At 42.5% G+C, this 27,854-nt stretch overlaps 1 protein-coding gene across 1 annotated transcript; it reads left to right on the top strand.

The window, feature by feature from the left end:
* The first annotated feature begins 520 nt into the window (after positions 1–520).
* LOC134572961 (uncharacterized) lies at positions 521–27,564 on the top strand. Its single transcript, XM_063432303.1, has 9 exons — positions 521–593; positions 3,279–4,056; positions 5,104–5,164; positions 7,603–7,752; positions 8,537–9,174; positions 9,464–9,616; positions 14,395–14,584; positions 26,159–26,294; positions 27,463–27,564. Exons 2-9 carry the CDS (start codon positions 3,354–3,356, stop codon positions 27,562–27,564), a joined length of 2,133 nt encoding a protein of 710 aa, XP_063288373.1. The 5' UTR covers positions 521–593; positions 3,279–3,353.
* The last annotated feature ends 290 nt before the right edge of the window (positions 27,565–27,854 follow it).

Genomic DNA, 27,854 nt, shown 5'->3' with positions numbered 1-27,854 from the left:
AAAACCTGTCATTCTTTTTTTTACTAAAAAAAAATAATACAATTTCCAATTATTTTCCAAAAAGAGTAGTAGACACCTGGATCAGCCTTCCAGTGGAAGTAATGAAGGCTAACACAATGAAGGAATGTAAGAATGTTTGGGATGTATAAAGAATAAGAGGTTTAAAAAAAAGTCCAGAATCTCATCATGAGCAGATTAGATGGGTTTATTATTATTATTGTTATTTTTTTATCTACCATTAAATTATACTGTGTTAGAGTTTCATGTTATTAAACTTTCTCCTGTGTAGAGTCCTACATTTAGCAGTTTAAAGCAATGTGAAGCTTACTTTGGATTGGAAACTCTTTGTCCACTATTTGCAACCATGACAGCAGAGTACAACACAATCACACCCCATAACTGGCTATCACACCCACTGGCATTTAACACCTGAAAACAGAAAAATGAACAGAGGATGGAATCGAACACTAAAAGGATTGGAATAGGGAGAAAAATAGCCCCTTTAACAACCTGCCAGCAAAAAAAAGAAAAAATTTGTAAAAATGCAGACAGGTACATTTTTGTTACCAATCAGCGAAGAAACAGCTTGACAGGTAGGTAACAAAAAACAATGAATACAGTGGTTCTCAAGTTTTGCAACACCCGTGGTAACTTGAAACCTTAGCCTAAACTGTCAGAAATTCAAAGAGAATTTTAGATATTAGATGAAAATTGCTGAAATGAACAAAATTAATCACTTGAACATTTTTCCTGTACCGTAAAATCTGAAATTAATTTAGAATTCCTGATAATTCACACTTTGGTGAATAACCTTGTATATATTTTCATGGTCTGATTGTAAGTTTACACTAAGACGTTTATTAACAGATATTTCAATTTAACTGAAGATCTGCCTTGCGAAATTGAGGATAAAACAGTAGCATTGTAAAGAATTGTGTTAATGAGTTTTCAAGTCATCATAAATCTTGCTGTTTGGTGAATATAAGTGTTTTTTGTGTTTGTTTTGTGACTGCATTTTAAATGTTGCATGCAATGCTTTGGCTAAGTTGTCCTGAACGTAGTTCTGGTTTGTTAACAAGGTTTCTGGGTTAGTGTTTTAATTTTAATGCTCTAGAGCAGGCTTCGCCAAACTTCCGGCCCTCCAGATGTTGCTGAACTACAACTCCCATGATTCTAAGCCTATCTATTTAATTCACAGAATCATAGGAGTTGTAGTTTAGCAACATCTGGAGGGCCAGAGTTTGGGGAAGCCTGCTCTAGAGGGTTAATTCAAGCACCATTACCACTACAGTAATTTGAAGTGGTCATGGCGCCTGGAATCTGTATTTACACAATTTGATGTGAAGCTCTGCACATACAGAAATTAACCCCTTAGCTGCCAGATGTGTAACTCCACCTTTGGCAGCTAACCAAATAGGAACAGGCTTTCAAGATACACGATGAAGGCCTTTCACAGTCGAAACGTCAGCAGTCACAGCAGGCTGGCATCAGACAGACAATGGTGGCACGATCGCATCTATGCCACCCTTGTCCTGCTCTCAGTTAGAGGCCATCTACCCTGACGTTTTTTTTTTTTTTAAATTCATTATTTTTAATATGAGCCAAAGAGGCAGTACATGCATCAAATGTAATCTGTAATAAACATATATGTGGTGCTGTAAAGGTTCAAAAGGTACCATCACAGGGATACAAAACAGAAGGCATTAATGCTAAACAATTACGTGAGCCAACCTAAGTGGGCAAAGTCGTTTATCACAATATCATGCGCCATCTTGACTGTGCCGATGGCTCACATTAGTTTTAACTAATATTTAAATGATAAACTAGGATGAATAGGGAAGGGGAATGAAGAGGGGACCGGAATACCCACCGCGATGGGGATCTTACATTGAAATCATGCTCCCTAACTATAAAGATGCACCATATTCATGCCACAGTGTCCACAGTTTTTCAAAAGAAGGTACAGTGTTATATAATGGTGCCATCAAGTGGTCCATCCATTACGTGATTTTCTTGAAGCTCTGCCCTCACTTCATTTATTAGTGGAACTGACGTCCCTGGCCAATTGCAATATTTTTTTAATGTGCTCTGGAAATTACACTATTGAATTCTACATAGAAAATCACCTATAAAATGTGTTAACCTATTTTTTGCACGTAATGCTTCCTTGTCTTTTACATTTTTATTAAAGATTTAGCGATTGACGTCACAATCCAGTTTCATCTAAGCACAATCAGAGCACACAAGTATTGGAGAAGCCGATACAGAAACATTGTTTAATTTCTCCTCTTGTCTGGATCCTTATAACAGAGGACAGAGCTTATAACAAGGATTGACAGGGAGCTAAGGTGGAGGCGCTCAGTTCAATGATAAAGATATGTGGATTTCTACATTTATTTTATATTTTTCACATTTGGATCTTCTGTAAAGCGGATAAGTCACCGTCTGGGGTCTTGCAAAGATCCAGAAACAGGGACATTGCCCCAAAGGGTCCGGTGGCCGGAGGGGGGGAGGTACCTGAACCACCTGTCACCGCCATCCTCTTCCGTCTGCTCCACTTCAGCTGATGTGAGTGCTGTACTCTTGCGCATGCACGTTTGAAGTCTATGGAGAGACCATTAGATCCTCCATGGAAAGAGTTTAATTTCCCTGCAGCGGTCAATGATGACGGCTAGGGGAAATTACAAGTTTGACGGCGGTAGCTCAGCCTGGTCTAAAGCTTTGTCAGCTGTAGGAAAAACACTGAGACAAAGTAGTCCTTATCTTGTCCACGGTAAGATGTGAAATCTTTTTAGTATTGCTTAACAACTTTCTGGATCCCACCAGGCTCTCTGCACTACATCAGGACTTCTCTAACAGTAAAATACAGATATCTCTTTAGATCAAAGCAGGACCGCACTCATTGACTGAGAACATCAGCTGAGCACTCTTGGACAGTGAGTGTTTTTGAACTGGGCCTGCTTTGCTCTAAAGAGAATTCTGGCTTCTCCTGCTGAAGACGAATAGATGCTCTGGACACATCACAGGCGCCTAGTAAAATTCACGTGAATTGTCAAATCACATTTTCACATCTTACCGTGTGATGGCTCTAAAGCACTCTCGGTGCCATAACCACCACAGCAGGATCTAATGGTTCTGGTGCTTGGAGTGTTCTTTTAACTTTCTCGTTGACTAATAATACCATACGTTACATATATTTTGGACTCAAGCAAGGCATGCAAAGAAATTGCTTGTGGGTATCACTCTTCTCATTGTTTTTCATCTCTTCCCTTTCCCAGATTAAAAATAAAAAAGTTGTATAATGCAGCCTAGACATAAGAAGAAAGCAAGACTGGTGACCCACAGAAGTAATCATGTTGACAGATGTCTCTGGAAATAACATAAAAGGTTTGGATGGATTCTACAATGAATTGCGTAGAAAATATCCGAACACTTTCAATCTTGCCACTGACCTGGGAAAAGGAGACAAAGCGATACAAAGGCTCCCACAACTTGACAATGCAGGATCCCACACATCAGTTGGGGTTCCACCAAAATTTCCAAATCCACTTCCTCCTCAAAGATGGTCTCCTGATAGCTTCCTCTACAAAGTACAGTCTCAGAAAACTAAATTTGGACAAAGACAAGAAGAAGAAACGTCTCATTCCAATGGTTTATCAGTCATTATTCAAGATAAAACTGTTTCTGTTCCATCATGGAGAAGAAGAGATTACGTGGGAATCCACAGTCAAGGCTCTTTTCGACTTCCCAGTCTCAGGAGTCAAGTTGAACAAAATAAAGTGGAACTGAAGAGTAGACTTAACACCACAAAAAGTGAGAATGAGCCAAAGAGTGACCACCAAAGTACATCATCCAGGCTAAATGGTATTGCCAAAGCAGAATCCTCCGTTTCAACCAAGAACATTTCCGACAAAGACATCCTTCAAAGTCAACCGAGACCCTCTCCAGTTAAGTCAGATCCTTTGGGAACTATCATGAAAGAACTTCTACCCAACAAACCAGGCAGAATAATAAATGATCAACCTAGAACTAACAGGAACACTTATCACAATAATGGTAAAACGCCTTCATTATGCATAACCTTTCGTGTCCTTGACTAGCATATTAGGTGATAGAGCTTATAGCTACTAATTATATTAAATTTATGTTCTTTAGTAGCTATAATTAGCTATCCAGTTCAACACACGGCTGTTGTAATTATTATCATATTTTAAGAAATAAACCAACAGAAATCTCATAGAAATACAGAATTAGAGTGATAGAAAAATTTAATTGCAGACCAACTGTATTTTAGAAACGGTGTTGGTACGCAAAAGTATTCTTATATTTTCTAAATAAAAATAGTTAAAAGAATTATTTTACCAAATTTGGAGCGTTGTGTGGTACAAAGCAGAGAGGGGAAAATTCAGGAAGACTGCGATTATAATGTATTCAGAATTCTTATATACATTCTACTTGATTTTGCTGTAATGCAAAAATAGTTTGGAGTAGGTGACTGAAGTCCCTAAAAAAAAAAGTTAGGTAATCCCCTTCTGCATGTGAGTCAGAACACTGATTGCCTCTTCCAATGTACAGCTCAGGTGCAAATGCGAATTGCAAGTGGCACCTGTGCCTCACAATGTTTATCGCATTAGAGACAGGGGTCCTGAAACGTCTGTATTTTGGATGCTCTGTGAAAAGACTTGGGCTACACTCGTGGGCCCCTATAGCTAAGCTGCGCTTTGTGGATGAATACTTTGAACCTATACCGTTGCACATCAGATTGATCCCACCTATAACCGTAGTCCAGAACCAAAATGCAGTCAATTTCTCTCCGCACAAGAGATACAGCAATCCCAGACGATCATTTTGGTCTTCTTTAAGTGTAGCTGAACTGGGAAGGATCTCCAAGTTAATTATGCTTCCGGTTTGGCTACTTTGGTCCTAAATCTGAAATTCACATTGACATCATTTTAAATTCCAATTGCTGACCCATAGCTGTGTACAATCCATTTATGAATGTTATACCATGCAGGTATTGGTACAGTATGTAGAATGTTGAATATGCAGTAATGCTGTTTTAAACACTATGTTATTCTATTTTATTCTCTCTCCTATTTCCAGTTGGCTCTATGTCAGACAGTGACTCTGGCAAGTCTGCATGTGCACCACTTAAAATATTCAGGTAACAGTCTCTTGCTTAAAGCATAGTAGATGTTAAAGTAGACAGTGTAAAAAAACACATAAAAATAGTTAAAATGGGTGATAATACAAACTGAATATTAAAGGGACATTATAAGCACCACATCAATTTTAGCTCAATGAAGCAGTTTTGGTGTATAGATTATGCCCCTGCAGTTTCACCGCTCAATTATCTGCCATTTAGGAGTTAAATCAGTTTGCTTATGTAGCTTTAGTCACAACTCTCTGCATGTGGCTTACACAACCTTCCTAATCACTTCCTGTAAAGAGAGATCCAATGTTTAAACTTCCTGTAACGTGCATTCTGTATCATTTGGAATTCCTTATCTCCTGCTCTGTTAATAGCCTTCTAGACCCCAGAGAAGCCTCCTGTGTGTGATTACAGTTTCAATTTACAGAGCAGGAGATAAAAACTTCTAAAGTAAGTTAGCATCTGATTGAAAATTAAACACTTTTTTAATGCAGGCGCTGTGTGTCACAAATAGGAGAGGTGTGACCAGTGCTGCATGGACAGGAACAAAATTGATTTAACTCCTAAATGGCAGAGAATTGAACAGTGAGACTGCAGGGGCATGATCTTTACACCAAAACTGTTTTGTTAAGCTAAAGTTGTTTTGCTGCCTATAGTATCCCTTTAAACACTTTATTGGACAAACCATTTATCGTTCATCCATTTATATTTAGGACTCTTTCATTATATATTAATATATTCCCTTTTTTTGCTCTTTGCTTTTGCAGTAATTTATTCTATGTTTAAAATGGATTTGACATTTTTTTTATTAATATATTGAAAATGAAAATATTGTCAAAATTCTGTTTGCATTTAGGTGTTTTTCTTTTTAAAATTTGTCTTTTTTTTTTTAATTATTGATTTGTAAATGTATGGACTGCTTTGCCTTGTGTGTTAACGAAGGCTCAGTCAGAATATATTTAAGTTCCATGCATGAGCGCTGTCCCTTTATTTCACATTGCATTTATTTAGTTATAGTCAGCCCGAGGCTAGCCAACAATAAACCTACAGTTACAGAACAGGAACAAATAATTATATTGCAACCAGAAATAGAAGTCCATAATTGTCCTTACATTTACACAACAGTAATTTAACCCCTTAAGGACCAAACTTCTGGAATAAAAGGGAATCATGACATGTCACACATGTCATGTGTCCTTAAGGGGTTAAAATGGAAACTATTACAAAAAATAGAGAGAATAGCAATATATAACTTTATTACGAACAAAGGACAATAGCCAGTTTATATGTTCATTAAAATTGTGACATTTTTTGTGAATATTTCTGTTACCTGGTTTTGTTTTTCCTTATTGAAATTTACACCTAAAAAATGGGATCTAAGGTATCAGTAAATGTTTAACATAAGAAAACAAACAACATAATATTAAAACTGCAAAAACATGTTGCATATTTAATACAAAAAATAAAGGGGAATGTTAAATCGTTTTGATGGGAATTGTTCTGTGCTAATTGTTATTAGCATGATATTTTAGCAATTATTTGACCTTTTTGGTAGTGTAAAACATCACCCTTTAGGAATATTATGTGATTTTTTTTTTTTTTACATTGTTTCGCAATTTTTAGTATATTTTTAACTGTCTTTTAGATTTTGGGGAAGAAAAGGAGAAGAACATTTTGTAACATATAGCATATAAAAATGTTAAAAGTAGCTTATTTTTCCAGAGATACTTAAAAATAAAAAAAAATAATACAAATATAAAAAGTATTTTTTTAATTTGTTCATTTGTTGTAAAAAATGTAATGTGTTCAATTTTATATTGTACAAACCAAGCCATGCATTTTACTTATATATTGTAGGGAACATTTGACATTATTTACTGCTCCTCTGCGTATGTGCAGAACTTCATTTTTTCAGCTCACTAATGGAAAAAAGAATTAGTAGTAGTGATGGGAGTGAGCGCAGGACTTATCTTTTTGTATTTGTATTTACTTTGTATCACACAGCCTGGTTACAATGCTGCTGCCCATCCCATGTGTTCCCTATTATGGGTTAATAAGTAAATAGGGGTGTATATAAAAAATACCCCTCTCTGTCTCATTAGAGATATCTTTGCCAGAAGCTCAAGGAAGCAGGCTGAAGGGTCAGTGTTAGGACCCGCTTTAGGGGGGTCTGCCTTGACGTTGGCAGGCGGGCATTCCCTCCAATGGCCATTGGAGCAACTAAATGACCTCCATTTGTCTAAATATACATAGGGATTAAGGAGAGAGCGCAGGTAACTTTTTCTTTTCACTATATATTGGGGCTGATGTGTACTGTAGTCATTGCTGCCATCCCAGAAGTGATGGGAGTAAGCGCAGGACTTATCTTTTTGTATTAGAATTAGTAAGGCTTTAGTTAATTTATCCTCTTTTGCATAATTTACATGTAAATATATACTTGTGTTTTTAAGACCAAAATCAAGGAGTCCTCATGGTCCTCCAGCCTCAAGTGATATTATCAAGAAGTTCTCAGCCAAACCCAAGTCGACACATGGACCAGTGAGAGCTAACCATGGGGTTACTTCTGAAACACAAGTCCTCACTGCTAAGTGTGTGAAAGAGTGAGTATGGGCCGCCTGGTTTGCGCATATATAAAATTGCTTTTCTCACCCCTCTGAGTGGTATTTTGTTGTAATTCTCTTTCGAGTCCTCTGCCTCTACTGGGAGTCTGATAGTTCTGCCCAGTATCTTTTCTGTTCCTAGAACTGCACTCTTCTGGACAGAGATCTCAGATATCCCACCTGAAATCTGCTGAAGCTTCTCTACCAACTTTGGGTTCACACCTTCGAGTGCTCCTATCACAATTGGGACTACTGTTGCCTTCACTTTCCACATCCTTTGTAGCTGAACCTTTGGTATTTGTCTTCCTTCTCATTTCCCTTCTTCTTGATGTTATGGTCATTGGGTATTGCCACATCCACCACCATTTCAGTCTTCCGTTTATTGTCTACCACCACCATACCTGGTTGGCATACATATAGATGTCCATATTTATTATAGAATATTATAAGGTGAAGTGCACCAGTAGTCAAAATACTCACATCCATGTAGGCCCAATTTTTTTTCCAGGGAAGTATTAATACATAAGGGGACACCCCAAGCACCATAGCCACTACATTTGTTCATTCTAGTATCCTCAGTACTGGAATGCAAGCCGTATCGAATCTTGTAGGAGAGGGAGTCAATTTGATGCTGCCATTAGAGTAGATTCTTCCACAATTCTTGGTTTAGTAAATTAGCCTGCAAGTCTTGAAAAAAGCTGCCCTAAAACATGACTTGATAAAGAAAATCAGAAGAAAATACTCTCATATATTGTTGTATTCACTTTCTTTCTTCATCCCACAGAATGGAACCTGGAAATATTTTAGAAAAGATTTATCTGGGCGAGTCAAGGAAAAGTGAATCAGTCCGCTCCAAAGAGAATATACAGCCAAAGTTAGCTGCTCCTCGGGTGCGCTTTGAAGATGAATCTGAACAAGAAGCAGAGACTCGTTACAAGGAAAGATGTCTTCTGGAAAAGAAAGAACCCTCCAGAAATGAAATGAAAGATGTAGAGAGTTATCCGATGTATGTGCAAGAAAGAGTTAAGAAAGCAGACTTTAGTCAAATTACTTCTAGATCTCCACAATATGAAAAACAACAGATAATGGGGAATCAAACAGTAAATGTACCTTACAGACGTCAACCATTCCCACCGAGTGTAGCCAAGAAAGTTTTAATTGACATTCCAACAAGTGGTCATCCCATTAAGCGATCACTCCGAGTTGAGGTGTCTCCACCTGGAAAAAGTATGATGGATAAACCAATGTCTCCAAGATCTCATAAAGAGACAGCTTCCCTTGAAGGAATCACCATGTGTTTTTCCAGCACTGATGGACAATGGAAGGGACAGGAAGAGATGGTCTACAGGAAATCCATAGAGGAAAACAGAATCCATAGGAGCACCTCATCAATGGAAACCATAGAGAGTGGAATAACTGAGGGTACTGGTTTGTTTTGTTCTTATATATCACATAAATATCTTGATATAAAAATGAGATGTCCACTCTTGCAGAAGGTGACAAATTATTTTTTGAAATATTCTAAAACCTTCTTATAGGTTCATTAGGACATTATAGTCACCAAAACAACTTTAACCGAATGAAGCAGTTTTGGTGTATAGTCTCACTGTTCAATTTCTAGTGATTATTTTTTACAGTGAACTACAAAACCTTTTTTCAAAAGGAGGATATTCTTGTTGACGTAATAGAATTACTACTTTTTCTTGCCCAGTTTCTTTAGAATCCAACAAAAAGAGGATGGAATGGGGTGGTTCTGGATCTTCAATAAGCAGTGGGATGCCAGAACTCTCTTCTGTTGAAAACCATGATACCAAACTGGTTCACCAAGCACGGGGAGTTCACCTATCCAAAAATCTGCAGAAAGGTATAGTATCCTGTTTGCAAATACTCTGCAGGTATTGATAAACCAAAGACTGTAAATATTGTTATATTGCTAATTGTAAGCCAAAATATTCAACAAATTAGGTTATTCTGTAAAGTGTGAACAGTCAGACAGTCAAATGTCAATCTAACTGGATCTTTGGTTTAATCAGTATCAGTAAACAGCATAGCGCGCCCATATCATACATATTACTACAAACACAACAACCCTCAGGATTGGGGTTATATCAGTTATCATAAGACAAATTAGACATTCACATAGAGATTCTTCCCGGAGGTAGTCCTCTGCAGCTCACACGTTGGTTGGGTGATCAAAGTCTTCCTTAGCGCAGATCACTCTCACTCATCCATAGCTATGTAGCGATTTCTTGAGAATCAGAGCTCCACCACCGGGTTTCCTAGCATGCACTTTGATTCATTTTAAGAAACAGGATGGAACAGAACAATAAAAGGGATCTGCATCAAAGGGAGGTGTCCTACACACAAGGCCACCATGTTTCATCATAGAGTGATGACACTTTGCCTTTTCTTAATTGATCAGTATCAGTATGCCTCTCCCCTCACACATAGCCTCCCCCTGACAGCTTTCATACACATAAAGTTACACACACTCACACACCTTATATCACACATGGAGTTATTCTCACACACTTCCAGTCACACACATGCAGGAGCAACACAAAAACTCCCATCCATCATGCAGCCCCCATACCTCATATTACACATACAGCCACACTCACGTACAAAACTCATATGACAAACAGAACCTCCCCACAACCCACACAGTCTACTCACAATTTCCATCACACACTCACATGCCACCATTCTAACACATCTCCCAGTACACATTTGTAGCCATTTGAACACATTCCCATCTCACATAGGAGAGGTTGGTAAAGGAGACTGCTGGTGGGAAAGGTGAAATTGGTGGAGGGGAACTGATGGAGTTAGGATGAAAAAGCCTGATGGGAAGGAGAAAATGCAGAATATTGAGAATGGGCCTGGGAGATGTAAGACTGGGAACAGCGAGTTAGTAGTGTGTGGAGATTGGGAAATGAAGGCAAGAACAGCGTGAATTTGGAAAATGTCTGAGAGCTGGAGATAGCAGAGAGAAAAACAAAGAGACGGCCGAATTAAAGGAGCTATGGGATTCACAAGGGAGCAGTGGACATTATTCACTGCACTGGCAACAAAATTATACAAAACACCCAGGCAATAAGGCTCCCAGGATCTGCGTGAAGAAATTATGAACAGAAATTCACACTATTTAAGCTGACCTTTTTTGGAAAATTTATTTTTTTAGCAGAATACGATTCTCAAAAATCTGAAAAATACTCTTTTATTGTAATAGACTTTCCTTGAGTTATTTAGTTATCTAGATTGTATATTCAACAATATAATGGCCACTAAATATATATTCCCTGAAAAGTGAGTTTAAATAATAAGATGCGCAAAATAAATATTATCAACAAACATCAACAAATATTATCAAGAAACATTGTTTTGAATTGCTTTTTATTAAAGGGACACTATAGGCACCCAGACCACTTCAGCTCAATGAAGTGGTCTGGGTGCCAGGTCTCCCAGGTTTTAACTCTTCAGATGTAAACATAGCAGTTTCAGAGAAACGGCTATGTTTACATTGCAGGGTTAATCCAGCCTCTAGTGGCTGTCTTCCTGACATCCACTAGAGGCGCTTCCCCGACGCCCAATGCGAAAAATCGCATTGAGCATGCAGAACGTTCATAGGAAAGCATTGAGAAATGCTTTCCTATGGGTGTTTTTAATGCGCGTGCGTCGGAGAGGGAGGAGAGGTCACCAGCGCTGAGGGAGCCCGGCGCTGGATAAAGGTAAGTGGCTGAAGGGGTTTTAACCCCTTCAGCCCAGCGGGAGGGGGCCCACGAGGATGGGGGGACCCTAAGGAATATATAGTGTCAGGAAAACGGATTTGATACTACACACATTAAAGGGAAACTCCAGTGCCAGAAAAACGATCCGTTTTTCTGGCACTGGAGGGTCCCTCTCCCTCCCACCCACCAATCCCCGGTTACTGAAGGGGTGAAAACCCCTTCAGTCACTTACCAGGGGCAGCGACAGGTCCCACGTCGCTGCTTCCTCCTCCCCCGCCGCTCCTCCTTCTGGTTACGTCGGCCGGTGGGCGAGACTGATCTCGCCCGCCGGCCGAGGAGACCTAATGCGCATGCGCGGCAATGCCGCGCATGCGCATTAGCGCACCCCATAGGAAAGCATTGAAAAGGAATTTCAATGCTTCCCTATGGGGAATAGAGCGACGCTGGAGGTCCTCACACAGCGTGAGGACGTCCAGCGACGCTCTAGCACAGAAAACCTGTGCTATGAAGCAGGAAGTGTCCTCTAGTGGCTGTCTAATAGACAGCCACTAGGGGAGGACTTAACCCTGCAAGGTAAATATTGCAGTTTTAAAAAAACTGCAATAATTACACTTGCAGGGTTAAGGGTAGTGGGAGTTGGCACCCAGACCACTCCAATGAGCTGAAGTGGTCTGGGTGCCTGGAGTGTCCCTTTAATTATACAATGTATATTACAATAAATATATGAATAAACTTTCACTATGAAATAAATATGGATAATATCTATGAAATATATTCTTTGTGCAGGAATATTGTTTACCGTAGATAGCCTTGAGAATTGCAGAGTTTCTATAGCAGTTGCGAAGGTTTTTAACAAGGAGGCAATTTAAACTAGAGTCTTACAATCTCAATACAATGAGGTCAATGCTAGTAAATATCACCTTACTCTGATCTGTGCAGAAATGCTCTTTTGCCATAAATAATTCCGTACAACCTATTTCATAAAAGCGCTTGCCACATTGTGTATTGTGCATACTATCACGGTTATTTACTAAAAGAAGAATTCAAAGTTAATTTCAAATTCAAAGACAAAATACAGGTGATACTCGAAAAACTAGAATATCGTGCAAAAGTAAATTTATTTTTTTAGTAATGCAACGTAAAAGGGGAAACTGATATATGAGATAGACGCATTACACGCAAAGCAAGATAGTTGAAGCCGTGATTTGTCATAAGTGCGATGATTATGGCTTACAGCGCATGAAAACCCCAATTCCACAATCTCAGTAAATTAGAATATTACATGCAATCAATAAAACAAGGAGTGTACATAGAACAATATCGGGCCTCTGAAAAGTATAAGCATGCATTTGGACTCAGTACTTGGTTTGGGCCTCTTTTGCAGCAATTACTGCCTCAATGCGGCGTGGAATGGAAGCTATCAGCCTGTGGCACTGCTGAGGTGTTATGGAAGACCAGGATGCTTCAATAGCGGCCTTCAGCTCTTCTGCATTGTTCGGTCTCATGTCTCATCTTTCTCTTGGCAATGCCTCATAGATTCTCTAAGGGGTTTAGGTCAGGCAAGTTTGCTGGCCAATCAAGCACAGTAATCCCACGGTCATTGAACCAGGCTTTGGTGCTTTTGGCAGTCTGGGCAGTTGCCAGGTCCTGCTGGAAAAAGAAGTCAGCATCCCCATAAAGCTCGTCTGTGGAAGGAAGCATGAAGTGCTCCAAAATCTCCTGGTAGACGGCTGCGGAGTGGCAGATCCGGGGTGGTGGTGTTATGGCTTACTTAGCTGATTAGAGTGGGACACTGTGAGCCTAGAATATTGCACCTTTTCACAATATTCTAATTTACTGAGATTGTGGATTTGGGGTTTTCATGAGCTGTAAGCCATAATCATCGCACTTATGACAAATCACGGCTTGAACTATCTCGCTTTGCATGTAATGCGTCTATCTCATATATTAGTTTCCCCTTTTACGTTGCATTACTGAAATAAATGAACTTTTGCACGATATTCTAAGTTTTTGAATATCACATGTAGCCGAACTGAAGACAGGATTGACTTGGATAATTTTTCTAAGTCAGCTATTTTGGCCTATATGTCAAAATTTACTTTGAATTACCTTTAATTTTTTTCTAGGTTACATAGTAACATAGCTGAAAAAAGAGACTTGCGTCCATCAAGTTCCCATTTGATTTTTACTGTTGATCCAAAAGAAGGCAAAAAAAAAAGAACCAGTTTGACGCACTTCCAACTTTGCAACAAGCTAGGGAAAAAATTCCTTCTTGACCTCAGATTGGCAGTCAGATTTATCCTTGGCTCAAGATGCTATTACCCTACATTGAAAAAATGATATCCTTGAATATTCTGTTTTTACAAGTATGCATCTAGTAGCTGTTTGAACATTTGTATGGACTCTGATAAAACCACTTCTTCAGGCAGAGAATTCCACATCCTTATTGTTCTTACAGTAAAAAAATCCTTTTCTTTGCCTTAGACAAAATCTTCTTTCTTCCAGTCTAAACGCATGACCTCGTGTCCTATGTAAAGTCCGGTTTGTGAATTCTCATTTAGTATATAACCCTGTATGTGTGTATGGCAGCAGTGCTGTACTGTCTATTCCTAATATGTATGTGTCACAGCATTGATGGAAAGGCTGATTAATAACAAAATCAGGTTGTCCGAGCTCTCACACAAAAGTGGGACCAAAATGTTTCAACATCTGCTGTAATTAAAATGTATTTTATGTATCTATCCTACTACCGACATAATTAATGGGAAGCGTTATATCATTTTCAGACATAATGATACTAGTGAGATGTCTGAAAATGTTGTATATATATATATATATATATATATATATATATATATATATAATATAATGTCATTTTTCATTGTTTAATTTTCTCATATTTTCCCAAAAGGTGCTGGAGAAATGTCTTTTTACAGCAAGATGAAGAAGAGCTTACATGTCAGAATGAGGTTGAACTCTGATACCAAAAAGTTGAGCGGAAGTAGCCAATCAGAAGGCAGTGATTTTCTGGAACTCGGCTCTCAACACAGCAGTCTTCTAGAATCGGATCTGGAGCTGCATCATTCTTCAAAGGATAGCAGGTAAAAATTTAATTCCTATTCACAATTTAGAATAAGTGTCTCCCATGTTCACACTAGATATTACCAAATCTCTTCTAGAGCAAACACTCCTTTTGATCCAACTTGGCTATTTGGTCGAAAATGACTGCAATTCATTTGTGTGAATTCACTGTTTATTGAATAAACACCATATGATTTGCCCTGGAATAAACTGGACCTTTATTACAATTAAAATGACACATGAAGTATTTTTATAAGTAAAATATTCCAACAAAACCCATACCTTTAGATTTTTTTAGTATATAGGTATTCAAATATCAAAGATATGTCTTTGGTTTTTACTGTATGTATTGGGGCTGATGTGTACTATGGCCGTTGCTGCCGCCCAGGAGTGATGGGAGTTTGAGCGCAGGACTTGTTTTTTTTCTATAGGTATTCAAATATGCCTACTAACCCCAGTACTTACATCCCATGTATTAGGGGTAGGTAATCTTTTAAAAAGCACTGTGAAATTCCTTGGTGTTCCGGTCCTGTTTTGTTTTTTTAAACTAACTATGTTGCCATATGTCTTGGGTATGGGTCCAGCAGATGCTCTGTAGGGATGCATTTGTGGTTATGTGGACCATGTTATGATGTGTATGTGCATGCGCAGTTTGTGGTATTCTTGTATTTGTGGTAGCTCTCCAATGCACACTGCCAGGGCACACAGTTATACATCACAGTTGCACATGCAGATGTACATTTGTATACAAAGATGGGTTGCTAGAATAGTTTTAATTGAGGGCTTAGTGGGGGAAAGCGGGGATATTTAGTTGTTTTGGGGGGGGGGGGGGGGGAGGGCTGTTGTGGGAGCAAGGTGGGGAGACAGAAAGCCATTGACCGTTTAAAGGACCACTATAGGCACCCAGACCACTTCAGCTCAATGTAGTGGTCTGAGTGCCAGGTACCCCTAGTTTTAACCCTGCAGCTGAAAACATAGCAGTTTCAGAGAAACTGCTATGTTTACACTCCAGGGTTAATCCAGCCTCTAGTGGCTCTCTCCCTGACAGCCACTAGAGGTGAGTAAATCTCACTAAGATGATGCTGGATGTCCTCACGGAGTCCAGCGTCAAATAAGATCCCCATAGGAAAGCATTGAGTAATGCTTTCCTATGGGCGGATTTGAATATGAGTGCGCCTCTGGCCGTGCATGCGCATTCGGCTCCACTCGGGAGCTGGCGTTGGCAGAGGGAGGAGAGGTCACCAACGCCGAGGGAGCCCGGCGCTGCATTAAGGTAAGTGGCTGAAGGGGTCTTCACCCCTTCAGCCAAGTGGGAGGGGGGCCCCGAGGGAGGGGGGGACCTATTAACCCTATAGTGCCAGAAAAACATTTTTTTTAATTGATATGCTTTCCTGAAGAAGTGAGTTTTCAGTGATTTTTGAAGGATATTTGACATATTTGCCATCATTCCTACTGAATGTATCTAGTACTATATAAATCCTAATAACAATAACCCCACAATATATTTTATACCTACTCATTGGCTAAAAAAAGTAATATGAATGAGAAATGTCAGGCACTTGTCTGTCAGGACACTTATTAAATACATTCTCAATCAGTGAGTCTATTTATATTAATAAGTATTTTCGTATAAAGATGCTTCAGCTTGTGCCACGTTTCTGTCAGAATATGAAGATATAACAAACAGTGCTTTCTGAAAAATGAGATGTGGTCAGATAATAGCATTCACATAAAAACTGAATAACTTGTCAAATAAAGCTGTTCCCACCATTTTCCTCCTGAGAGATAGGCTTCAGAGAACATTCTATTTATTATACTACTACTTATTGATTATAACTTATTATAGCCTAGTTCTGACATCACTGCTCATTGATTATAAGTTATTACAGGCTAATTCTGACATCACTGCTTACTGATAGTGTCATTTCAGGCTACTTCTGACATCACTGCTCACTGATTATGTTATTACAGGCTAGTTCTGACATCACTGCTCATTGATTATAAGTTATTACAGGCTAGTTCTGACATCACTGCTCACTGATTATGTTATAACAAGCTCGTTCAGACATCACCGTTCCTTAATTATGATTATGTTAAAGTGGCACTGTCGCCCACCCTCGAAAAGTTAATATTTCATAAACATAGAATCTTATGAAATACTCATATTGACTGTGTCTCACTGAAATTCCAACCTAGTCAAGAGATATACACAGACAGTATGGACTACTGAGACATCGTACAGACTACGGATGGATTTGCCACAAGGCAACCAACTAGCCTATTCTCCTGCTGTGTGGGAAGATTTCCCCCTACTCCAGCGCTGAATAGAGGGAGGGGAAAGCTCCTCGCTTGTGATATATTGGAGTGGAAACGCTCTAGTGCATTTTCCATCACAGCCCGGAACGAGCTGTCTGCATCCACTGGGGGTGCATACACGCTGCATCTCCCACTGGACTGCCAGGGAACAGCATTCTCCCTTCCCTGGCCCAAACTTTGCTTCAGGGAAGGGGGGGAGAATATACTTATATTCAACACTCGTCACCTCCACCACAGGTGACGACCCCACTAAAGCCCCTGTTATCCCAGTATAGTCCCTATTACCACAGTATTTCCCCCTTCATCCCATCACAGCCCCTGTTCCAACACTTTAGCCCCTACACCCCCACCACACCCCCTGTCACTACACTTTAACCACTATCCATCCCACAATAGTTCCTAAGGTATACATTGTCTATAACAATCTCTTGGTAGGCTGAACTTGATTGACACATTTCTCTTTTCAGCCTATATAACTATGAAACCAAGACTTTTACAGAAAACACGGTAGATTGGAGGGAATTTCGGGAGAGGGAGGGGGCAATATGGATAAATATCACACAGAGACCTCACAGAATAACACTGTACTGTAAATCAGGGTATGTGTGATGAGCCTCAATTTCGGCGCCTATGTATGAATGGTAACAATGGATGTACAAGTTATCTGTTATTACTAGATCCCATATTTTAAAACACTAATTGCTGATCGCTGCAGAAATCTTCTTAGGAACACGATCACAGCTGTTGCATGTTTTTACAGGGTGCCTAATACTTTAAAATCCGCCTTTGGCTAAAAGACCAGCCTCAGTGCAGTTATAATATGCGACAGCAGAGCGTGAAGTTACATGATTTTTTTGTTGCTGACTATTTATCCCTATTGTCAATCCTATTGTTATTTTGTCTAGTAATGGTCTCCGCATTGACTAATACTAGCAGGTATTGTTATAAACCACTAGCTGATGAATTCTTGGCTTTTCCAAAGCATGTTTCACACTGATGCGCTACGGAATCTGATGGCGCTATATAAATAATAAAATAATAATAATAATGTTCTGTTTCTCTTTAGAAATAGTATCTTCTCTGTTTGTGTAATATTCATTCTTACGTCACTTTCATTCCAAGGCTTTAAAGTCGTCTAAGAAAAATTCACCTTGAATAACAATCTTACTCAACCATAATGTTACCAAATGCAAGTCAGGAATTTCACCACGTACAAGACAAAATCTCAGGGCCGGATTAAGAGCCCAGTGGGCCTGGTGCTGACAATTATGAAGGGCCTAATTACAGAATCTTATCAACAGAAAACCCTAAAACAGTCATACCTGTCCTCTAACACTCGCTGGTCCACTCCTCTCCTAACCTTCTTACTAGCTTGCAGAAGCTCCTGTTATACAGTCTGGGACAGTGGAAAGGTGTATGTAGTGAGTGTAGAACAAAGGGAACATACCACAGTGTTAGAGAGACTGAAGCAGTAGGAGCGTTCACATACTGCCAGGGGCGTACCTAGAGCATTTGGCACCCGGGGCGGACCCTGAGTGTGGCATCCCCCCCCCCCCCCATAATAAAAATGTAAGAAAACACCCACAATTTTTTACTGTTTGAATGTGCGCGCAGCTCTTGCCGCGCATGTGCATGTGGCTCCACTCGGGAGCTGACGTCGGCGGGGGAGAAGAGGTCACCAGCGCCGAGGGAGCCCGGGTGCTGGATTAAGGTAAGTGGCTGAAGGGGTTCTAACCCCTTAAAACCCATTCAGCCACTTACCTTTCTCCAGCGTCGGGCTCCCTCGGCGCTGGTGACCTCTCCTCCCCCTGCCGACGTCAGATCCGAAGAGCCGCGTGCGCATTCAAACTGCCCATAGGAAAGCATTACTCAATGCTTTCCAATGGACGTCCAGGGTCTTCTCACAGTGAGTTTTACAGTGAGAATTGCGGAAGCGCCTCTAGCGGCTGTCAGTGAGACAGCCACTAGAGGTTGGATTAACCCTCAGTGAAACATATGTTTTCAGCTGCAGGGTTAAAACTAGAGGGACCTGGCACCTAGACCACTTCATTGAGCTGATCCTTAGAAATAGCATAGGAAAGGGATTTGGGTTCAAATGATGAAGCGGCTAGGGCAGAGGTTTTGTAGAAGGGGGCCAGGGCAGGGGTTTTGTATAAATGTGCCATTTTTGTAGAAGGGGGAAGACCAGTGCTTTAGTAGAAAAGGGCTGGTGAGAAACTTCTAGAAAACTCCTCCCCTGCCTCTTTGTACAAAGCCCCTGGTCTCGCCCCTTCTAGAAAACCCCTGCCCTTCGCCCTTCATATAAAAACCCTGGACACTGATCACATAAATTTCATACACGCCCTACACATAAAAACCCTGCACACCCCCCTTAATTAAAAAAAAAAAGCTGCACACCCCCTTAATTAAAATAAATCCTGCACACCCCATAATAAAAACCCTGTACACCCCCTTAATAAAAACAAAAATCTGCAGTGCACATCCTCCCTTAATAAAATACTGCAACCCCCTTAATTAAAAAAAAACTGCACCCCCCCTTTAATAAAACCTACCCCCCTAAACAAACCTTCCCCCGTGCTGCACCCCCTTTAATTAATCCACACCCCCTTTAATTAATCCACACCCCTTTAATTAATCCACCCCCTCTTTAATTAATCCACACCCTTCTTTAATTAATCCACCCCTTTTATTAAACCTCCACACCCCCTTTAATTAATCCACACCCCCTTTAATTAATCCATACCCCCCTTTAATGAATCCACCCCCCTTTATTTAAACCTCCCTGTTTAATTATTTAATTAATCCACCCCCCTTTAATTAATCCACCCCCTCTAATTAATCCACCCCCTCTAATTAATCCACCCGCTCTAATTAATCCACCCCCTCTAATTAATCCACCCCTCTAATTAATCCACCCCCTCTAATTAATCCACCCCCTCTAATTAATCCACCCCCTTTAATTAATGCACCCCCTTTAATTATTCCACACCCTCTAATTAATCCACCCCCCTCTTTAATTAATCCACCCCCTTTAATTAATCCACCCCCTTTAATTAATCCACCCCCTCTAATTAATCCACCCTCCCTCTAATTAATCCACCCTCCCTCTTTAATTAATCCACCCCCTCTAATTAATCCACCCCCTCTTTAATTAATCCACCCCCTCTAATTAATCCACCCCCCTCTTTAATTAATCCACCCCCCTCTTTAATTAATGCACCCCCTCTTTAATTAATCCACAACCCTTTAATTAATTCAGCCCCAGACATAAAATAACTACTTACATTTTGATGATGCCTTCCTCGCCTCCGAGTCCAACCACTGGGTGCCTCACCGCCCGGATATTGGATCCATCCGCTGAAGATCCGTGAAGGCGGACTGACGGCGCTGGGCACGTCGTCATCACGTTGCGCAACGCCGCCGCCCACAACGCTCCTCCCCCTCCTCCTCATAGAAGAAGGAAGTCCCGCCGGGCCGCAAAGGTGCTGCGGCTGTGCGCAGCGTAATGATGGGGGGTGACACATGACACTGGAAGTCATGGCACCTCCCTAGTCAGTGGCACCTGGGGCGGGCCCCCCCCCCTTAGTACGCCACTGCATACTGCGCAAAGTCAGTTTTACCATAACTAATTTCATTGTCAGCCAGTCCACACCCGTTGTATTCCCCTACATCCGTCTTAAGTTTCCATACTTAAGCAAGAGCATATGAAGAGGAGTAAAAAAAAAAAAATGTAAAAAACAATATACCTTTAAAAAAAAAAAAAAAAAAAAAAAATGGTCCTATTCCATGGACATGGGCCTGGAACTGCAGCTCCATCAGCCCCTGTGTTAATCCGGTCCTGATTATAGCCCTTATAATCAAACATCAGCCCCTATCTCTCACTGCAGCCCCTATCCATACTACGACCTCCAATTCCCCACTACAGCCCCTACTCCCCCACTTCACACTAGTTAGTGGCGAAACGCGCGTCAAGACAGTTTCATATGAGGGTGGCTTTGATCTGGGGATGATGCTGCAGCTTTTCTAACGATACTTTGGATTGCCACCCCAAATTTATTTTAACAATTATTCTATTTCTATTTTATTTTGCTATATTTTTTCTCCTCTTTTATCACTTACTACTTAGTTATCTCTTTTCAGACAGTCAAGAAGTTGGGTTAGAATTTACTTAAGGGGTACCCTCGAAAGCACGATAGTTAGTATTTAACTTCAGTTATCTTAGGGGTGCCCACAAAGGCACAATAGGGATTTTAACGTCCTACCCTCTGTATCTAGACATTCGATACATTTTATAACTCTTTTCTCCCCTTGCCTTTTCTGTCTTGATATTTGCTTGGTAGTTACACTGTATCTGCAGTGGCTACGAAATTCACGGCAGTTACACTGTATCTTAAAATAGCTACTATACTTACTACGCTTACACGCTTGTTAGATTTTGTGTTATATATCATCTAATTAAGTATTTTGTTTTTAGACTCACAACGCTCACTGAGCCTTTTTTGGTCCAAATAATTTTTTGCACTTTTTTCTGGATTCCTTTTAGTTATGCTAACAAATGTGAAGTTTTAATTGTATATATCTTAGATTACTTTGGGTTGCTTCCTATTATGAAAGTTAGAATTGGAGCGAATTATCTCCACTTTCCTTTCATATAACAGTTATATTGGCAATACAAATCCCACACAGGTGGAAATTAAGGAGCACTCCCTCTAATTACCACAGCAGCAGCACACACACAAGGAAAGGAATAATAACAGCAAGATAAAAAATAAAAAAAAAAGAGGGAACAAGTTTTAAATAATAAACAGCAAACAAATAAAAATATTGTTACAATTGCACTTGTAAAAGGGTGGGATATATTAGGCAGGAAGTGAACAGTCAGTTCTTGAATTTCATGTTTTGGAAGTAAGAAAAATGGACAAGCGAAAAGATCTGAGTGACTTTGACAAAGAGACAAATAGTGATGGCTAGACGACTGGCGCAGAGTATCTAAAAAAACGGCAAGTTCTGTGGAGTGTTTTCCGTATGCAGTGATTAGTATCTACTAAAAGTGGTGCAAGGAAGGAAAGCCAGCGTCCGAGTCATGGGTGCACAAGGCTCACTGATGCAAGGGGGGGGGGTGAAGGCTATTCCTTCTGGTCCAATCTCACAGAGAGCAACTGTAGCTCAAATTGCTGAAAAACTTAATGGTGGCCATGATTGAAAGGTGTCAGAACACACAGTGCATCGCAGTTTGCTGTGCGTATCAGCAAAACGGTCAGAGTGCTTTCAATTTCAATTAAAGAAGGATGCCTGGTCTGATGAACTGTCTTTTAGTAGAGGTCGATGGCCGGGTGTGTGCGTCATTAACCTGGGGAAGAGATGAAAACAGGATGCACTATGGGAAGAAGGCAGGCTGACAGAGACAGTTTTATGCTCTGGGCAATGCTCTGCTGGGAAACCTTGCAGAGGCGGCTCTCTAATTAGGCGGTTTAGGCGGCCGCCTAAGGCCTCGCGCTGGCTGGGGCCTCGCGGCCGCCTAAACCGCCTGTTGGCAGAGTGTGTCAGGTCCTCGGTCAGTGACCGAAGACCTGACACCAGGAGGGGGCCCGGCGGCTTGCCCGGTATGCCGCCGGGTGCGAGGCCCCTCCTGGCTGCCGGCCAGCCACCGCAGACACTGGTCTGCAGCTCCGCAGTGTGCAGAGCTGCAGACCATGTGACTCGCGAGAATTGGCCAATCAGAGCGTTGCCGCGGGTTACCACGGCAACGCTCTGAAATCTCGCGAGATTACACGGTCTGCAGCTCTGCGGAGCTGCAGACCGGAAGTAATGGCCACCGGACCACCAGGGAGTCCACTGGACCACCAGGGAAAGGTAGGCTCTCCCTCCCCATCACCCCCCACCACCATCACCACCCCCAGCCGTACCCCCCACAGCCTCACCACCCCCATCACCCTCAGCCTCACTCACCATCACCCCCCACCACCCTCAGCCTCACCCCCCCTACCCTCACCATCACCCCCCACCACCTTCAGCCTCACCCCCCCACCCTCACCATCACCCCCACCACCCTCAGCCTCACTCATCATCACCCCCCACCACCCTCACCATCACCCCCCACCACCCTCAGCATCACCCCCCCACCCTCTCAACCTCACACCCCTCCACCCTCAGCCTCACACCCCACCACCCTCAGCCTCACCCCCCCCACCCTCAGCCTCACCCCCACCACCCTCAGCATCACCCCCACCACCCTCAGCCTCACCCCCCCACCATCACCACCCTCACCCTCCGCCTCACCCCCCCACCATCACCATCACCCCCACCACCCTCAGCCTCACCCCCCCCCCCTCACCATCACCACCCTCGGCCTCACTCACCATCACCCCCACTACCCTCACCATCACCCCCACCACCCTCAGCCTCACCCCACCTACCCTCACCATCACCCCCCACCACCCTCAGCCTCACCCCCCCCCACCCCCCTCAGCCTCACTCACCACCCTCAGCCTCACCCCCCCATCCTCACCATCACCCCCCACCACCCTCAGCCTCACCCCCCACCACCCTCAGCCTCACCCCCCCACCCTCAGCCTCACCCCCCACCACCCTCAGCCTCACCCCCCACCACCCTCAGCCTCACCCCCCACCACCCTCAGCATCACCCCCACCACTCTCAGCCTCACACCCCACCACCCTCAGCCTCACCCCCACCACCCTCAGCTTTACCCCCCACCACCCTCAGCCTCACCCTCACCACCATCACCACCCCCAGCCTCACCCTCACCCCCCACAGCCTCACCACCCCATCACCAACCATCACCCCTCACCACCCTCAGCATCACCACCCCCACCACCCTCATCATCACCCCCCACCACCCTCAGCCTCACCCCCCCACCCTCACCATCACCCCCCACCACCCTCAGCCTCACCCCCCCTACCCTCACCATCACCCCCACCACCCTCAGCCTCACCACCCCCACCCCCCTCAGCCTCACCACCCTCAGCCTCACCCCCCACCACCCTCAGCCTCACCCCCCACCACCCTCAGCCTCACCCCCCACCACCCTCAGCCTCACCACCCCCAACCACCCTCAGCCTCACCACCGCCCACCCCCCTCAGCCTCATCACCCCCCTCAGGCTCACCACCCCCCACCACCCTCAGCATCACCCCCCACCACCCTCAGCATCACCCCCCGCCACCCTCAGCATCACCCCTCCGCCACCCTCAGCATCACCCCCCCGCCACCCTCAGCATCACCCCTCCGCCACCCTCAGCATCACCCCCCCGCCACCCTCAGCATCACCCCCCACCACCCTCAGCATCACCCCCCCGCCACCCTCAGCATCACCCCCCCGCCACCCTCAGCATCACCCCCTCACCACCCTCAGCATCACCCCCCACCACCCTCAGCATAACCCTCCGTCACCACCCTCAGCCTCACCCCACTCACCATCACCCCCTCCTTCTCACATCACCCCCTCTCACATTACCCCCTCTCACTCTCACATTTCTCACTCTCACTTTACCCCCCTCACTCTCACTTTACCCCCCTCACTCTCACATTACCCCCCCTCACTCTCACATTACCCCCTCTCACATTACCATCACCCCCATCCCTCTCACATTACCATCACCCCCCGCTCCCTCTCACCATCGCACCCCCGCTCCCTCTCACCATCGCACCCCCGCTCCCTCTCACCATCGCACCCTCTCACCATCGCACCCCTTCTCCACTTCAAGCAGCTACCCCATACACATAGGGTCTCAGACAAAAACGCAAACATGCTCACAGAGACATACATTCAGACACACAAGGATACTCTCTGTCAGACACACTCTCAGACACATACACAGGTAGACAGCGCATCAATGTGTATATGTGACACTTTTTTGTTAGTGGGGCCTCATGTTTGCGTTTCGCCTAAGGCCTCATAAAGTCTAGAGCCGCCTCTGAAACCTTGGGATCCTGGCATTCATGTGTACGTTACTTTGACACTTACCACCTACCTAGAGATGGTTGCTGACCACGTACACCCCTTCATGGCAATGGTGTTTCCCTAATGGCATTGCTAATTTTGTAGCAAATCAATGTAAATTTACCTTGTAACGCCCCCCTGGTTGTTAATCAGGCAAACAGTCCTGTTACAGTGTTAACTCAGTGGACCTAAACTAATTAGGCAGCAATTGCCCTCAGCACCTCCCTTGCAAAGGCTTCTCTTTGAGCTGCATTGGGAATGCTGTGATTGGATCTGCAGTTTTGCAGTTTGTTTAAGATACCCCCCAATGAAAAAAAAAAAGTGTATAATTAACCCCTTAAGGACACATGCATGACATGTGTGACATGTCATGATTCCCTTTTATTCCAGAAGTTTGGTCCTTAAGGGGTTAAATGCACGACAGTTTTTTTTTAGTGTACAGGTCACATCACAGTACAGCGTTTCACAGTGCCAAACAGTGGTCTGTGACTCTTTCTGTCTGTCTGTCTGTCTGCCTGCCTGCTTGCTTTATAGCATATAAGTGCAGAACATTGAATGTACCCCTTTATCCAAACACAACCCCTTCATGTTATGTTTACCGGTTAACATTGTAAAGCGTTTCATTATCTGTTCTCTAAAAATCGTGAGATGACTTTTAAGGCGACAGACAATTGTTTTTTTGTTTTTTTTTTATGGCATTGTAATATAAATTCTAGCTAACCGTGGGTACTCTGCTTTATTTAACTCATAAAATCTATACAAGTTAGATTTTCACTTGTTATATATTTTCCCATCTTCCTGACACCCCCACCTCTATTTCCAGCCTTGGGCTTTAAGAAGCTTTGAAACAGGATTATATGAAGTTAACCAAATTCTTCCTCAGCACAAGGGGCAGCTAATAAGCTCAGTATGAAGGGTTTAATCATTTCCTATTCATGTAAAATCCACTGTCATTCTCCTTAGTGGAGAAGGAACATATCCCTGTAATATGAAGCATGGCACAGAGGGATTTAGTTGATCCATATTCCCTTTCTGTACATAAACGAGGACACTTTATACTGCTATTTGTAAGGAAATAACATAGCTGTTGAAACAATTTAGTTGTTTTTATGTTCACACTTCTGGGTTGCATGTTCTCTCCCCGGTAGGACTAATTATCTTTTTTTTAATCCTTCTAAGCCTAATAAGATAAATACCAGTAATAAAAACAACATCAATGATGCAGTTGTCAATTTTGTTGAATTAGAAAATGTGTTCTTAAATGTTTTGAAGAAAAAAAAAAAAGGTTGTCGTTCAATGAAAATCTCATCCTTTTAGAGCGTCACGATTCACACCAACCAGTCCTGTTTTAATGAAAGAAAAAATGCCGGATAATACAACCAAGCAGAAGAAGAAAATGGAAATAACCTCGAGGGCTGGCACAGAAAGTGCAGACCCACCATCCCCAGCTAAGGTGAATTTGGAAATATTCAAAGACATTTCTACATACCACCCACCATTCCCTATTTAGGAGGGACAGTCCCCATTTTGAGCCCAAATCTTAATGTTCCTCTTTTCAATCCCATTGACCTTCTTTTCTTAGAGCTCCATTTTGTTGGTGTGTCTGAGGGTATAACAGAGCTCTACGGCAATAAAATTCACAGTGATGTGTCCAATGGTGTATTTTGGATCTGTGCTGCCCTAAACATAAAGGAACTCGGCACCCCCTAATTTAAATTTGCCCCACTCCTTCCTGTCAAGGTCACACCTCTTCCTGTTAAAGTCTAACACACACTTTGACTGACAGACACACACTCTCAGATACACTGACATACACAATCACTCACTCACAGACACACACTGACACCCACACACAATGACGCAGACATACACACACACACACACTCACTAACAGGCACAACACAGGCTCCCTCACAGACACACACAGTCACTTACACACACACACACATTCACTAACAGACGCACACAATCACTTAGACACACAGGCTTACTCACAGACACACACTGACGAATATACACACATTCACTGACAGACACACACACTGACAGATATACATACACAGACCCACTGACAGAAAGACACACACACACTGACAGCTAGACACACACACACACATTTTTCCCCAACACTCACAGATTGTTATTTTTTTAATTTTAATTTAAATCCACCCAGCCTCCCTACCTTTGGGAAAGCTGGGTGGATTTTTTTTTTACCTGGACGTGCTGCGAGGGAGGGAGCGCTGATTTATGAACTCTCCTTGCTCGCGTGCCGCAGAGTGATGTCGGGAGCTGGAGTGACGTCATATTTTGGCTCCCGGCATCACTGCGCAGAGTTATACCACCCATCTGGCGCTCAACTAGCCACCTGCCCTGGGGGGCCCAAAGGTGGCCAGTCGGCCAGCTCTTAGGCCCGCTTAAAACAAGGCTACCAAGACATAAGTCTGGGCATTTGGCGGCTGCGTTATTTGCCTGGAAAGTGCCACCCAAGGCAAATGTCTTGTTAGCCTTGCAGAAGATATGTGTCTTCAATTTACAATGAACATGTTTAGAGATCAGTCTGTGTAAATAAGGTACATTGCTCTTGTTCCAAGTTACATTTTTGTTGCATAAATTATTTTTAGACAGTCACCTATAATTTCTCAGAGCTGCCCGCCCCTGGTCAAACCCCCACTCACCACCCTGAAATGCGAGACAATAAGGTGGTTGGCTATTGGAGAGAATAAATTGAAGTTGAAGGTCTACTTTTTAGAAAGGCTCTAGTTTTATCGATTGGTATATCGATTGATATCGTTTCGAGAAATCCCTGTGCTTATTGTTGTCATGGATACCGCAGTTAAAGCATGGGCAGCATCGGCAATGTATATACACACTGGTTGTAGTTTTTATAACTATCTGGTTTCTCTTTGGGAATAACATGGTTAATGCTACTATTTGTTAACAAGCTGTTTTTTTTTTTGTTTTAGGCTTCTTTTTTTCACATGAAGAGGATGACATCGTTCCTAAAGAAAGGCCG

This window comes from Pelobates fuscus, chromosome 9 (genome assembly GCF_036172605.1).
Source record: "Pelobates fuscus isolate aPelFus1 chromosome 9, aPelFus1.pri, whole genome shotgun sequence".
Taxonomy (NCBI): Eukaryota; Metazoa; Chordata; class Amphibia; order Anura; family Pelobatidae; genus Pelobates; species Pelobates fuscus.
The sequence above is the reverse complement of the archived record's forward strand: the minus strand, read 5'-3'. Positions and strand labels throughout refer to the sequence as shown.